The sequence below is a fragment of the Mustela nivalis genome (genome assembly GCF_964662115.1).
Source record: "Mustela nivalis genome assembly, chromosome: 9".
NCBI lineage: Eukaryota > Metazoa > Chordata > Mammalia > Carnivora > Mustelidae > Mustela > Mustela nivalis.
Genome location: NC_139028.1, coordinates 70,131,964 through 70,146,451, shown reverse-complemented (window position 1 = coordinate 70,146,451; position 14,488 = coordinate 70,131,964). Strand labels below are relative to the sequence as shown.

The 14,488-nt window shown below is 57.3% G+C and overlaps 1 protein-coding gene across 3 annotated transcripts in view; it reads right to left on the bottom strand.

The window, feature by feature from the left end:
- TUB (TUB bipartite transcription factor) overlaps window positions 1-14,488 on the bottom strand; it is an 86,560-nt gene that overhangs the window by 6,074 nt on the left and 65,998 nt on the right. For 2 of the 3 annotated variants that reach the window (XM_082682987.1, XM_082682989.1), the window contains 8 exons: window positions 8,033-8,084; window positions 7,397-7,559; window positions 5,405-5,548; window positions 4,049-4,216; window positions 2,946-3,067; window positions 2,283-2,480; window positions 1,872-1,984; window positions 873-990 (listed from right to left, as the gene is read on the bottom strand). In XM_082682987.1, the coding sequence (XP_082539113.1) occupies window positions 873-990; window positions 1,872-1,984; window positions 2,283-2,480; window positions 2,946-3,067; window positions 4,049-4,216; window positions 5,405-5,548; window positions 7,397-7,559; window positions 8,033-8,084 (1,078 nt within the window). The remainder of the gene's footprint in view (window positions 1-872; window positions 991-1,871; window positions 1,985-2,282; window positions 2,481-2,945; window positions 3,068-4,048; window positions 4,217-5,404; window positions 5,549-7,396; window positions 7,560-8,032; window positions 8,085-14,488) is intronic. The other variant, XM_082682988.1, reaches the window with a different exon arrangement.

The window sequence follows — 14,488 nt, the reverse complement described above, 5'->3', positions numbered from 1 at the left end:
CCAGGCTTTACTCAAGTGCTACCTCAGGGAGGCCCTCCCTGCCATCGTTACTAAAGGCTTATACACACCTGAACATTTCATTTCCCTGCTTTATTGTTCCTCTTCCTATTTATTTATTTTGCTTATAAATATGTTTTATAGCTTGTCTCCCCACTAGGGGTTTAAGTCCCATAAGAGTATAAATTTATGTCTCTTGTTCACTACTGTTATTCTCAGTGCCTCAACCGGTATTGGCTGTGGCTTAAAAAGCTTTTGAAGAGATCTGGGCTGCCTTCCCAAAGGTGGCCAGCAGGTGGCACCATAAGCTCATACAGAACACCTACGGCTTTCCCAACTGGCCTCCAAGTACCCAGGCCCAGATTAATGGGAGTATCAATCCCTCATTTTAAAATAAGGTAGAGAAATTCCCTGTATTTACATTCCAGTTTGGTCACTTACGCGCTGTAGGACATTGGCAAGTGACAGCCTCTGAGCTTCAGTTTCCTCATCTATACAGTAAAGGAAACAGGACTGAGCTCTTAGGTAATGCATTCTGTGAGATGACTATGCAAAGGGACTTATAGTCTGTGCAGGGCCCAGGTACTGGAGGGAGAGGTAGAGCGATGCACCGACAAGAACTCAGGCTTCCACATGCCTCCTTTCAGGGAGATTCCCAGGCTGGGCAGCATAGAGCTCAGCCCGGTTCCCAGAGCTCCCCAGGCAGATGGCTACCTGTGGTCCGAGCTCTGAGGACAGACAGGGGCCACTCCAACAGAGGGCAGTCCAACTGTGTACAACCTCACAAGAAAGATGGGACAGCCCACAGACTGGGCAGCAAGTCCTCAGTGTCCTGTCTAACCTGGAGACCAGAGACCCAGGAACGCATGACTCACATAGCACACTGCTGCCAACTCCTGACGCAAGGCTCCACTTTCCAAAGTAGAGGATGATGCCTTCTGAGGGTTGACTCCATTGTCATAAACGGTGAACTTCGTGCCCATGAGGTTGGACCTGAAGGGCCGGCAATCAATAAAGGATCATGCACCCTCCGCCTTAGGGCAGGGAACAGCTCAATGAGCTGTTCAATGAGCCTGCAGGGCACTCTGGGTTGGGCCGGGAGCAACCCAGGAGCACACTGCACACCGAATCCCCATCTCTGAAGGTCCTTCATGGGGCAGAAGGCTTGCACTTGCTCTGAACAGAATCAAAGGGCATCTTATTCAGTGAGGGAAATTCTAGGAGTTAAGTCCGGGTTCCACATGTTTCCCTGGAGGAACAGGACTGCTCCCCTCATGAGGGGAGCAAGCAGATGGCAGAGGGCATCTGGCAAGATGGCAAAAGGCGCTCAGCATCTCATGGAGAGTGGATGAGACAACCTCCTCTCCTGTGCAGCCTGTGTTAGTCTAGCCCCAGCGTTAGCTCCTTACCCCTAAGCTTGACTCATGCTCCCCAAATATGGCACTCTGTTCCCCGGCATACACTCCCCGAGGCCTAGCTCAAAGCCTTCCCCCATCCCCAGACTGTGCTTTCTACCCTCAAGGACTCACTCCCCGCTCTCTGGCACTGACCATGGAGCCAAGGCAGTTCTTCCACAGTGGCCTATGTCTTCAGTGACTTCCTGAGGTTTGATCTGTCCCTCCTGGTTGGCCTATGGCCCCCTACCCAGGAGCGGCTTAGGGTAGGGTATATGAGCTCCATGTCTGAGTCTGGCTCTAGGCTGACACAGACCCGGGCCTATAGGCCTGCGGTCAGAGCTGAGAGACAAAAAGGATTCTGAGAGGATCTGACCCCTGATCTCGATCTCCCTCGGGGACAAGACCTGCCCTCTCCAGAGCCTTGCCCCACCCCTCCCACCCACCCCCCAACCTGCTTCCTTAGGGGAGTGCTAGTACCGCAGTTTCCCGATGTAGCTGTCCCCTCCTCGAGACAAGTCTGTTGGGTCCACAGAGATGAGGTAATTGGAAGTTTTACTCTTCTTTCTCTTCCTTCCCGCCAAGAGGAATACCTTGGGGAAATGGAACAAGGTCACATTCCAGGCCCAGCCTCTGGTCACACACACCCAGGGGTGCCACACACACGATGCTCTCTGGCTTCGACTCCTGAACATAAGTATGTGTGCACGCACAGACACACACACACACACACACACATATCAGCAAACAAAAAGGTATGCACTAACCAGGCACAGAGGCTTCTGTCCCTTTGGGGAACTGAAAGGTCAGTGTTGGACCCAAGGCTTCCAATTACATTCCAGCCCACCTCAAGCCTGCGTCAGTAAAACTGCAGGTTCAGGCCAACCTCACCTTCTTCCCATCCTCACGGTCCAGGTGCAAAAAGTAGGTGGGGTACATGCCCCGGTCCATCCCCTTCTTGTCCCGCGTGATGCGGCACTTGATGGTGATACCCTGGGGGGCCGGCCTCAGTGCAAACTCCTCAAGATCCTGGACCTCAACATCCGCCGAGGGTTCTGGGGCTGTTGGGCTGGGGGCTGAGGCTGCCTCCTACACGGGAGAGAGTAGAAGCCCGAGCCCCAGAGACCCTGAGCAGCTATAGCTGGTGGTCTGGGACCCCAAGCTACCCCCTGGTGTGGTGGTGGTGGTGGTGATGGGAACTGGGACAGGGTCCTTGGGATAAGCTTGGCCCTGGGGTCAGCAGCTGGCTCCTCAGCCCTTTTCCCACCTCCACTGTCCCTGGGGGGCGGAGGTGGAGATGTGGGCAGGTACTCGGGGCCATCCTGTCCAACTCGAGCCCCCTACTTCTGGCCTGGCTGAAGAGGAGGCAGGAGAGGAGGGATACAAAAGCCCCAGCCAGAAAAGCTTTTGATTGGTTTCAAGGCCCAGAAAGAGTCAATTTCTTTCCCAAGAAAGCCAACTCTCCACCCCTTCACACCTGTTCCCCCTCCAACCTGGACGCTCAGACCTCTATTATGGCTGTCTACCCTCCCTCGGGGCAGCAAAGCACCTCACCCTGACGGACTTCCGGCTGGTAGCGGAGCTGGGCCGGGTGTTGCTGTTTAGCTGGGAGGAGCTGGAGCTATTTTCATCCTCATCCTCCTCTTCCTCTTCAAAGCTCATGCTGCTGGAGACCCCTGGGCGGGGCAGAGGAACGGGACGGGACGAGTGGTCACATACACACACCCGGACACCTGCTCCGAAGCAGTCACCCGTACATGCAAAGAGCCATATGTACACACATGCATACACACACACACACACGTCCAAATACACACAAGGACACACACTCTCCAATGCACGCATGAGCTGGGGTGGGTCACCATCCTCAGGGTGTAAACCCCCCTCCCCAGCTTTCAGCTCAGTCCCCCCATGAGACCACCCGCCCCCAGCAGTCAGTGCCTGTCTCCTGGGTGGCAAGGCCTGAGTGGAGCTGACCCTGTGCTGGGAGCCTTCGTGTCTACTGGAGGTCTCAGCGGTCACAGGCCATAAAGTCTGTTTAGGAGAGGCCCAGCTCCCTCCTCCCCCAGCCTGATGTACATGCCTCCTCCCACAGCCTGCCCATGGCCTTCTGTCTACACATTTCTCCCCACCTGGAATGCTATCCCTAGCCTCCTGCTGCCTCGACAGCCCCTTCTCCAGGAAGCCTGTCCTGATCTCATTTCTTAGAACATGTGTCCCTACTGGGCTTCCCTCTGCCACCCAGTGCCAGGGACTCCCTGGGGTGGAGCTCCTGGTAGAGAGACTCTCTGGGCAGCAGCTTTCCTGGGAGGATCTGCCATCCCTCCTGGCTTTCTGGCCCTGCTCCCTGAGCTCGGGACATGTAGCGGAAACACTTTGAAAAGGACCTTTCTCAAAGGACCCAAAGGGAAAGGAAATCTGTCTCCAAACCTGGGCTTCCCTAGAGACAAAAGATGGAGGTAGGAATGGGCTGTGGACAGGTCGCTTTCCCTAACTGACACTGACTTCCCTGAACTTGGCCTTACCAGGGCTCCCTACATTCAAGTTTCTCATTAGTCTCACACTGTGCCCCTACAAGGGCCATGTTCCCCACAAGGGTGCATCTGAGAACCTGGAACTGAGCTTTGGGGGTGTCACTGAACCCCCACAGGGCTCACCCTTCCTCTGCATCGTGGCACGGAGGTCCTGCCCGCTGGGCTGTGCGCCCCCGCCGGCTGCCGTCTCCCCCGCGTCCTGAGCGTGGTCTGACTGGCCCACAGTCAGGATCCGCACCGGGTCTTGGGCCTCAGACTTGTCTTCTGCCAGTGCTGCTGGCCCGCTGGTGCCTGCAGGCCATGGATACTCCTGAGTCCCATGGGGGGTGGGGGAGAGAGCCCGGATTCTCAGACGTCCTTGAAGTGGGTGAGGGATGAGTGGGGGGAACCCTCTGCAAAACTGATTTTTGAAAATACTAACGACTGCCGCCAGCCTCTTATTGATCAACGAGCTACAAAGGGACAAGGGCTTCATTTCTTCTGCTGTTCCCCCAAATTAGTTGCCGAGGGTTGGTTTGAAATGCCTCATATCCCTAGGCAGAAGATTAGCCATCTACAAAACCAACTGCACAGTGAAAAAGACAAGATGGAGAACAAGGACTGATGATGACCATGGCCAAGGCCACCACTTGTTCACAGACACAGCCAACACCCAGTTATCAGTGCTGATCTTCTCTCTCACACACACAAACACACACCTCATAACTCACAGACGTCACTCAAAACACAGGGGGCCCCTTGAAAAAGATGGAGGTTGGCATACACACCCCCTTCCCAAATGGAAGATCACCCATCCCACCTCACCCTGCCCAAGGTGCCCGAGTAACAGAAGGCCTGGCCCACACAGGTAGCAGTTGCCTTGCTGGCTGAGCTATGCCCCCCCAACTCTGCAGTCAGCTCTGGAAGCCTATGACCCTGACATGCCACTGTCTAACCACATCCCAGACACCTGGAAATCACTGCCCATGCACACAGGTTGGGCACACAGGGGGTGTCTAGCCAGCAGAGACAGGACTCGTGGCAGAAGGCACCACAATGGTCCTTGATCTCTGGGGATCTTTTCTGGAGAGAGAGGAACGGAGAGAACAGAATGGTCTGTGGGCCCAGACGCTGGAGTGAGAACTATAGCAGAGAGTCGAGAAAGCCCACACAACTGTGAGTACGGCACAAGGATGCGGCAGACTGCCAGGGGCAGGACAGCAATGGAGGGGGCTCCAACCAGGTGGGGGTGGGACACGGCGAGGTGCATATCACTTCCTGGCAGTGTGGGGAGCCTGCCCACACCCACAAGCCAGCCCAGGAACCCCATGAGCTAGAGGAAGCCTGTGAGCTTGCTGGGCGAGCCTTGAGTATCCTTCTGTGCCTTCATGGAGGCCTCCCACCCTATCCCTTACCTCCCAAATCTGGAGGAGAAACCTCCCTCAACCCTCCAGTGGGAGCCAGACCTCCTGAGGAGGGCCGTGGTGTAAGAAAGCCAACCTTTGTGCTTCCCCTTCTTTTCCTTCCTAGAGGCCCCGCCCTGGCCCCCCGCTGCAGTGGCTGCCTTGGTTCTCTTGGCTGAGGCTGGTGCTGTTGGTCGGGCAGCTCCCAGCTGCGCACTGGTGAGTGAGTCGGCCTCTTGAACTGCTCAGGAGAGAGTCCAGAGAGAGAGAGAGAGAGGGAGAGAGAAACATAGGCCCTAGATGAGACCAGAGCTGCAAGTGGAACTCACTTCTTAGCACACTTCCCAGGGCCCCACCACCACTCAGCCCTACCAGGGCCTCTGTACCACCTGTGCTGGCTAGACACCCATAGCCTCTCCTATAAGACAGAGGGGCTTAGGGCAGGCAGAGCTAGAACGGGATGGTGCCCCCAGCCCCGTGTGATAGAGTCAACAAGCTGGCCCACAGCATGACCAACCAAGAAGCACCACAATCAAAGCTCTGGGCCAGCAAACCGTGTTGAGTCTGGGCAGGGGGAGGGGAGCATCTGGGAGAATGTGGGTCACTCTAGGTGCCAAAGATAGAAAAAGCTGCATCTCCTAGAAGAGCCCAGAACTCAAGAGGGGAAGCACTGCAGGGAGCCTGTACTGGCCTGCCCAGGACAAGCCCATGGGAGCCTGGCACGCCAGCGTACCCCGAGCAGGAGAGTAACTCTGGGCTACAAGGAGCCGTGCCAACCAACAGAGAGGTGGCCTCCACAGTCTCACACATCAGAACCCCAACCTCCTCAAAGTCTTTGAATGATATCTCATTGCTCATAAGATGAAGACCAACATTCTCCCCTCCAGCTCCGTTCCATTTGGCCTTGGCCTTCCCGGCACACCCCTTATCTCCCAGGCACCCCACATCCCAGCCCCTCCGGGCCCTCTCAGGGCCTTGCGCACAGCGTCCTCCCTCTTGCCAGAGGGGCTTGGCGCTACTGTCACACTGTGTGCACTGTCCTCACTGTGGACATCGGCCCCCTGACCCCAACTCAACTCCCACTCAACCTGCAGTTTCCAGCTCAGGTGTCACCTCCTCGGAGAGGCCTTCCCTGGCCCTCGTATGGGAGCAGTCTCTCTGCCATTCATTCATACAGCCTGGCTTCTCTTCACCAAGCACACCAATGAACTCACTCTCCCTTCCTGGACCTCCAGGTCCATGAACAAAGAGAGAGCACACCTCTTCTGTGGTTCCCCAGGACCTTCAGCCTCTAATCCAGAGCCTGACACACAGTAGGCCCTCAACAAATATTTAAGAAATGAGTATACAACACGAATGAGCACGGTCAGTGAAAAACTTCGCTGGGAGAAAGTTCTCACTGCCCTCAAACTCTCTCAGAGTCTGAAGATGAGGGCCTTGTATTTTACACCGAGGGCCAGCAGAGGGCAGAGCAGGAGGCAGCTGAAGCGGCAGGGGGGTATGGGAGGTGCCTCTGGAACCCCAGATTCCAGGTCAGCCAGCCCCTGGAGCAGCATCCTCCTCAGGGCTCTGAGATGGGCAAAGAAGCCCCTCCATCCCCACCCACACCCCAGAGCAGCAGCATGAACCCAGCCTGGTCCGCAGCCTCGGCAGGAGAAGCATTCAGCAGACGGGACCATGTGACACACCAGCGCCACTTGTTTTCAAAGCCCCCAGACATGTTCCTCAACGTTACGAGGGGAGAAGATAGGCCCAGAGAGGGTATGTGACTTGCCCAGAGTCAAAAGTGAGCAGAAACTGTCTTCTGACAGGCCTGGGACCCACTCTGTCCAAAGGGGCTACAGACAGGCCTGCCCCTGGCCTGGGGCGCAGTCGGTGCTCAAGGAACACCCGCCAAGGCCACCGAAGCCTGGGGATGCCAGAGCATGTGCAGGGGCCCTGGGCTGCAGGTCCCGACTCCCTCTGCCTGGGATGGAGCTGGGAGTCGTCTGGATGGAGGCCCGTGGGCACCCCCCACTCTGGAAGCAGTTGGGGGGGGGGCAGTCACAGCACAGGGAACTCCCCAGGCCAACCCCAAGGCAGGCTCTACCTTGGTAGCTGGTGCTGCCACTGCTGCTGAGGTAGGACTCCACCAGCGGCGCCTGCTCCTCTGACTGCCGGGCCCGCCGGCTCCGGGGCCGCCCATCCGCGTTGGCCTGTACCATCAGGGGCTCCTGACGCTTCTTCTTCTGCTTCTGCTCCAGCAGGGCCCGCTGTGGAGGCACCGGACAGGCACACAAGTTGGCAGGAACTGACAGCACAGCCCGTCCCTCCCACCCGGAGGGCAGGCTCCCGACTGGAACCAGAGAAGGCCCGGATCACTCAGCTTGGTTCTTGGCGTGACCAGGGGGTCCACAGCCCACTTTGGGCCATGGCTCTGTGCCCTTGGCACCTTGAGGCTCAGGGTCCAGGAGAAGGAGGCACAAATCAGCCCAGGTAGATGGCCCAGCAGAACTGCAGCACGATGTCTGGTGCTCCGACTACAGGCACCAGCTGCCCACCCGGAAAAGCCCTGGGCTCTGGGGCTGTGCTGATGCTGAGCAGTCTAGACATGGCTTGTCTCTCTTCTGTGAGGGCCTCCTCCCAGCCAGCCAGGGTCACCCCAGGAAGCGAGACAATGTCCCCCGCAGCCCCCCGCCGATGGTAAATGCCAACTGCCCGTCCACCCAGCCCCGGCTGCACTCACCTGCCGGTCTAGCTTCTGCTGCCTCAGGTTGCTGCCCTCATCATCTAAGACACTGTAGAGGGAGACAGGGGCATTCAGGGCCTGCCTGGTGGCTGCCAGCTACAAACAGGGAGCCCAGAGCCCACCCCCGCCCTGCACATTTAAACCCCTCCCATAATGACTCCTGGGGACACAGGAGAAGGAGACAGGAAGGGTGGGGCTACTACCTGGAAGCCAGCTCCGGATGGAAAGGTGGAAGCCATATTTTTGCCAATGCAGGAGCTTTCTCCTGTGGGGGTCCCTGCTGACCGAAGGACTTCCTAGTTCAGCCTGACCCAAAAAGTACAGGAAGAGACTCTCTCTTTGGGGCCATGAGCTGAGACGTGCCTAAGATGCAGAGGAACCTGCCCAGAGGCATCAGGTACAAGCCAGGCCCAAGGCTGGGCTTCAGACCGAGGCACCTGTCTGCTCCAGGTCCCTCTCGGATCTCGCCAGCTCCTCCCCGGTCCTCCCGTCCTTCCTAGAGGAGGCTGGATCCTTTGAGGCAGACCCATTCCTCTTCTAGTCAAACTCCTGGCTCTCCAGGTGGCAGAATGAGAGATGCCAACACTATCCACCCCCTTTAAAGAAGGCTGAGGGTTCTCTCATCTGAGAGAGAGAAACTAGAAGTCCAACCAGTCCCTGAGGGCAGGGCTGGGCTGGCTGGACATATGTGTAGGCAGACAAAGCCCATCCGTGCACAGCCCAGTGACCAGCCAACAGGGGCACTGGGGCATCAAATCCTTGAGTCTCTAAGGTCTTGGAACAGGCAGTGTGTTATCTCACATAGACTGGACCTGCCTCCCAGGAAGGCAAGTGAAATTAAGGAGCCCCAACCACTTAGCACTCCTTCTAGGGCAAGATACACCCATAAGCCATAGCCCCAAATTCTGTAAAAGCCAGGGTTGGGGGCAGAGCTGGAGCCTGAGGATCTGAGCCCTGGGAACCCCCAGACTATCCTGGCCCAGTGATGCTAGAGCCTGCCCCTGAACCAGACCATGAGCGGGAACCTGCACAGGCATGCCTGAGGGCATCAGGTTTGTCATGCGTGTGCACATGCCAGAAGGTGTCCAAACATGAGCACATCTACACGTGTGAGTGAGCACACACCTGCGTATCTATATAGATGAACTTGTGTGCAGGTGAGTACGTGTGTGAGGAGTGCACACAAGGACGAGTCACCCTGAAGACAGCTCAGCCGCTGTCACCCCCTCCCGATAAGAGGAGCTCTTTCTAGCCAGAACAATCATTGACCTGCAATGTCCCCTCGGCTCATCCAGGGGACCTGTGAGTCGGTGTGCTGGGGAGCCACCCAAGGGCGGCAGGACGTCCACGGAGTCCCCAGCCCGCCGGCCTCCCTGGCCACAACCTACGACGACTGCCTGTTTTCAACCACTGGCACTGTTCTCCTTACTTGAAGGCCTTGCCTGACACCCATGGGCTGGTCCTCACTCCAGAGGAGCCCCAACCATGAGCCTCGTTGGTTTGCAACCTTATTCTCCAAGTCTTGGCTGCCAGAACACAAGCGAAGACACTGCTAAACAGATGACAGATGTGCTTCTGAGCCAAGGCCTTCGTCCAGGGGGGACTCCATGAGCGTGCTGCCAGGACCAGACGACAGTGACCCGGCTCCTAAAACTTCCAGCTGGCCAGGACAAGGAGTGCCCGCTCAGAGAAAGCAGGCACCCCAGGCCAGAGGGTGGGAGCCAGAGTTCTGAAGGAGAAAGAGTTCATTAGGGAGGGCAAGATGCCTGGGAGCTCCGCCAGGGCTGAGAAGCTACGAGTCTGCCACTGGTCTGCACACCCTAAGTCAGTGGCCTCACTGAACGAAGCCGAGGCCGAGCATCTGCTCCCACAGACTTCCAGGGCTCAGGCCACCAACACCACCATCTCCCAGGGTCAGTGGCACAAGCAGTGTGTATTCCTTTAAAACGCGCAGGATCTGGACAGAAACGGCACTCCGGACGCCCTGTGGCCCTGGCAGACCGCAACGACGGGGCCTGAATCCAGCTGTGCTCTGCCTGCCCGGCTCTGTGCCTGGGTCCACACTGGGCAGCCGGCAGCACAGTCACACGCTAGCAGCCTGGCCACGGGAGCCCAAGCGGCCTCTGAGAGACTGCCGGCTCAGCTTCCTGCAGACAGGGGCAGCTTTGTGACCAGCATGATGCCCGACCCCTGTGTTTTCCTTGGGCAGGGGCAGGGAGGGCAGCCAGGTAATCCCGGGACGGAGTCTGGTGAGCAGGGCAGAGAAGACGCCCTCTGTGAGCTGTGGTGCTGACGCAAACATCTCGGTTCATTCAGAAAAGGGGACGTCCACCTGCGAGCTAAGCTGACATGAGCAAAGCCACCTCCAGAACCGCTGGGTCACCGCGACAGCTCGATGGACAAAGGCAAATCTCATAGTGTCCCTATCTGTGGAGGGGCAGAGGGGGGCTGCATTCAGCCCAGGCTACTGTCCCACTGCCATGGACTCTCCACATGTCACGCGCACGGGAAAGGAGGCTGCTTTTCTCTGCCGCCAGCCCCACCTCCATTCCCTGAGCAGGAGCGACTGGCGTTGTTAGTAATGCTGCTCACCTGGAAGGATCATAGGTGGAATGGACTTGACCTCTGGCCCTCACAGAAAGATGGATGAGCAAGGGATAAGTTTCTAAAGAGATTCCAGAAACTCAGATAGCCTGGAAGTGCCTGGGGAGCCAGCCCCCACCTCCCAAGAGGCACAATACCGCAGCGGGGTGGGGGGCGGGGGGGCGGGTGCTGGGAAAAGCATCAAGCCCTGGGGAGGAACAACATGCCTGGCCACAAAGGACCCCCCAGGAGGGCCGGCAGTCCACGGACCTCCGAGTAGTGGCTCTGAGGGTGGGCTACAGCATGTCCACAAAGCAGCTTCCTGCTGCAGCCCTGTTTCTAGGAAAGCCCCAGAGGTCCGAGGCCGACCTCCATCCCCGGCAGGGACAGGCCCAGACTGCCTGACAGCACTGTGTCTGAGGCACACATCTGTCCCTGACCGAGAACAAATCCCCACAAGTCCTAGCGGCTGCAGAGAACCACAGCAACAAGGTGGCTGTCCCAGGCAGGCCCCGGGCCCCACCCCTGCAGGCGGCCCTGCCCCTCAAGCTCCCACCATGGCACCTTCCTTCCCTTCTCACCACCACCACCCGGCCTGCCTCCACCCAATGGGCACTGTTCTCAACAGCACTAAATGATAACCACAGAGGAGACAGTAATGGCTTTTTAACAACTCGGGCTCCAATTATGGAATCACTGCCAAGCCCAGGCTGCCAGCTGCGGCCCCGCCAGGAGACTCGGACAGGAGACAGGGCACTGATGGATGGGTCCTCCAGCTGACCCCGGCAGCTCCTTCATCTCGGTCGCCTCCTGCTGGGGACTGGACCAGGGAGATCCAGTAATGCACTGGCCACGGGCTCCTGAGGGTCAGAGAAACCCGATCTGCGGTGTCCATCAATCCCTCGACTCTGCCCAGGGCCAACGAGGGGGCCCTTCGCCTCCCAGGGAGACAGCCCCTCCATATCCTCCTGCTTCTCACAAGCCGCCCAACAGATAACGGGAGAGAAAACCATGCTTGATAACAAGGGAGAGCAGGGGCACTTCTCCCATGGGATGGAAAAGCCAGCCGTGGACAACACATTTAGGAAGCCGTGTCCCTGCCTCTCTCTAGACTCCACTGTGCATGCTCAGCTAACCCACCAGAGCTGACCAGAGACCTGGGGGCCAGGCTACCTAGGGACAGTCTCGTACCCCACGCCCAATTCACCCTCTGCTTTTGTGCCCTCATTCCTTCCACCCAGTCACAAAGGAAGCTGCCCCCGCTGGACCCAGGGAGTCAGAGGAGGAAAGGCCACCCACGGGGTCAGGCTGCAAGCCCTGTACCTATGGATGCCAGACTCCCCCACCCCCACCCCAGCATGCCCAGATCTGTCCCTAGTGGCTGCCTGGAAACCAGGGAAACACAGAATGGGTGGGAACAGGGGCAGCCCCAAAAGGGAGAAGCCCACAGGGCTCACAGGAGTCCAGCCAATAATTAAAACTGCTATGTGCACTCGGCCCTGACTCAGGGATTCAGAACTGCTGGGGAAGTTACCTCAGAATCAATCCCTCGCCTCATTTTCTCCTTTAAAGCAAGAAACATAGGTGATTGTAATGCTCAGTCATGCAAGTGAGGACTAGAAGCCACAGCTGGTGATCTCTAAAGAACAAAAAAGAAATCAGAGAGTTGCTGAAAGTATGCAAATGCAGACTTCGGGTTCGGATGGGGGAAGCAATCAGTCTGTACCTCCATCAGTCTTACGCCGGCCCCAGATCACAGATTCGCTCAAGAGCTAGAAGACCCCGTGACTGAGCAGGCGCCAGCCCAGTCCACAAGTCAGGCCACATACCCCCAGACCTATCCAGGAAAACAGGAGGGCAGCATAGCCAGGGTTCCCCATGGAATCACGAGGACCAGTGACAGTCACTTGGGGGCAAAATAAAGCAATGTGAGTGGCGTGTGCTCCAAGGAGACAGACCCTCAACGGTTTCTGCAACATGCCATAATCAGAGGAGGTTTCCAGCGTCCCGCTTCCCTTGCTAAGCGTGTTTACTGATGACCTAAAGACAAAGCGGGCCTCTCAGCCGACTTCTAGGTGACACAATGCCAAAGTGGTATTAAACTGTTCACTGGGACAGTATGACTTCAGAAGACACTGGTGAGCTAGCAGAGTCTAACCGATGCCTAACAGGAGAAGGTCACGTTTTACATGTGGGTCTCCAAACCCAGGTCTGCCCCACATAGGCAGAACGGGGTACACAGGGCTTGACATCAGCCGGATGAGACTTCAGGGTTCTATTTACAGAGGCCTCAAGGTGACAAGCTGGTGAGCCAGAGCTGTCCCCAATTATAGGGAGCACCCAAGGTCAACAATGGGAGCAGGGCCCCCAGCAAGGAAGTAACCGCCTCCCTCTGCTCAGTGTGGGAAAAGAGGAAGCTGCAGGGGGTCCAGGCCCGGCACTGGAGGGGGCAGAGACATGGTCCCTGCTCCTGCAGTCCTCTCCACCACCCATGTTCTTGCTGCTTCTACCAGAAGCAGCAGCAGGGAGACGTCCCCATGCGCCGGGCTCCCCCTCCTTGCTCCAGGAGGTGAAGCAGCAGTCGGAGCCCCCACAGCACCCCAAGGCTTCCCACACAGGCAGAGCCGACAGAACCAAGCCTTGCTTGGGCAGCAGTCCTTGCACTCCCCAGAAAGTGGTGGGAGGACCTTCACAAGAGCCAGGAGGAGGGAAAACTCAGAGGCATGCCGAGGCTCACCCCAAGAAGAGCCTTCTAGCGCTCACAGCCATGTGAGGGAAGGGAGCACTCAAAGGACTGGACAGCCTGTGAGGGCCCTTCCGGCAGCGGTGCTCATTCTCTGACCCAGGGCCTCGCTCTTCCAGCACTAGTGCCCTTCCTGAGGGGAGACTACTATGTCCCCTGTGCTGAGAAGCCTGGTGTGCAGCCAGGAAAGCCAGAAAGTCCACAAAGCTGCCTGGGGATGCCTCTTTGACTGAAAGTAGTGTGCATCTTGTCTGGGCTGGGCCGCACCGGGCACACAGCCCAGGACCAAATGGGGTCCTTGCTCTCCAGGAGTTCGCGGCCGGGTTGGGGGGGACGCAGTGCAGAGAGAGCACTAAGGACAAGGCCTGCCATCCCTCCCTCGCTCTTAACGCTCCACCTGCAATTCATAAGGGTTGTGAAGCTGGGAAGGAGGAGCATTTACTACTCAAGAAGAACAGGAGAAGAGAAAATGGCAGAAATGCGAATTATCAGTACTAGTAAGAATAGACAAACATCAAAACACAAAACATTATTCCAATTGTTCAACTTCATAAACTAAACGACTCCCTTCTGAGTCAGAGTGTGAGATTACTCCACGATCCTTATAAACTGAGCCACAATTACCCTTAAGACGATTATCGCCAACCGGCAGTTACTTCAAAGAAAATGAGCCAGGCCTAGGGAACGCAGGTGCAGCCATCACAGAGGGAGGAAAACCCCTACCAGGAGAGCTAACAAGAAATCGACCGACTGCTCTCCCCCCCAACCAAAGGATGCATTCCGGTTCTGACATGCTGTGACACTGGGGAAACCGCATACCAAAGCACAAGGCACATGCACGCATGCCCACCCCTTCATCTGCAAGGAAGCGGCCTCGCCTGTCTTCTGCCCCAGTTTTCTGCGATCACGCAGGCATGGGGCTTTAACTGCAATCAGCAGCCCAGTTAACGGGAGAAGCAATTTGCATCTCCTCTTCTCCGCCTGGGTCTCCCCCATTCTGGAAGTCTACACCCAAGGTCCGGTGCTTTCCCAGGCTCAGAGCACGCTCAGAAAGACCCCAGCAAGGCAGGAGAGATTCTGGCAACTTCGGAATATAGCCTGCCCCCAGCTCGAGAACCCCCCCTCCC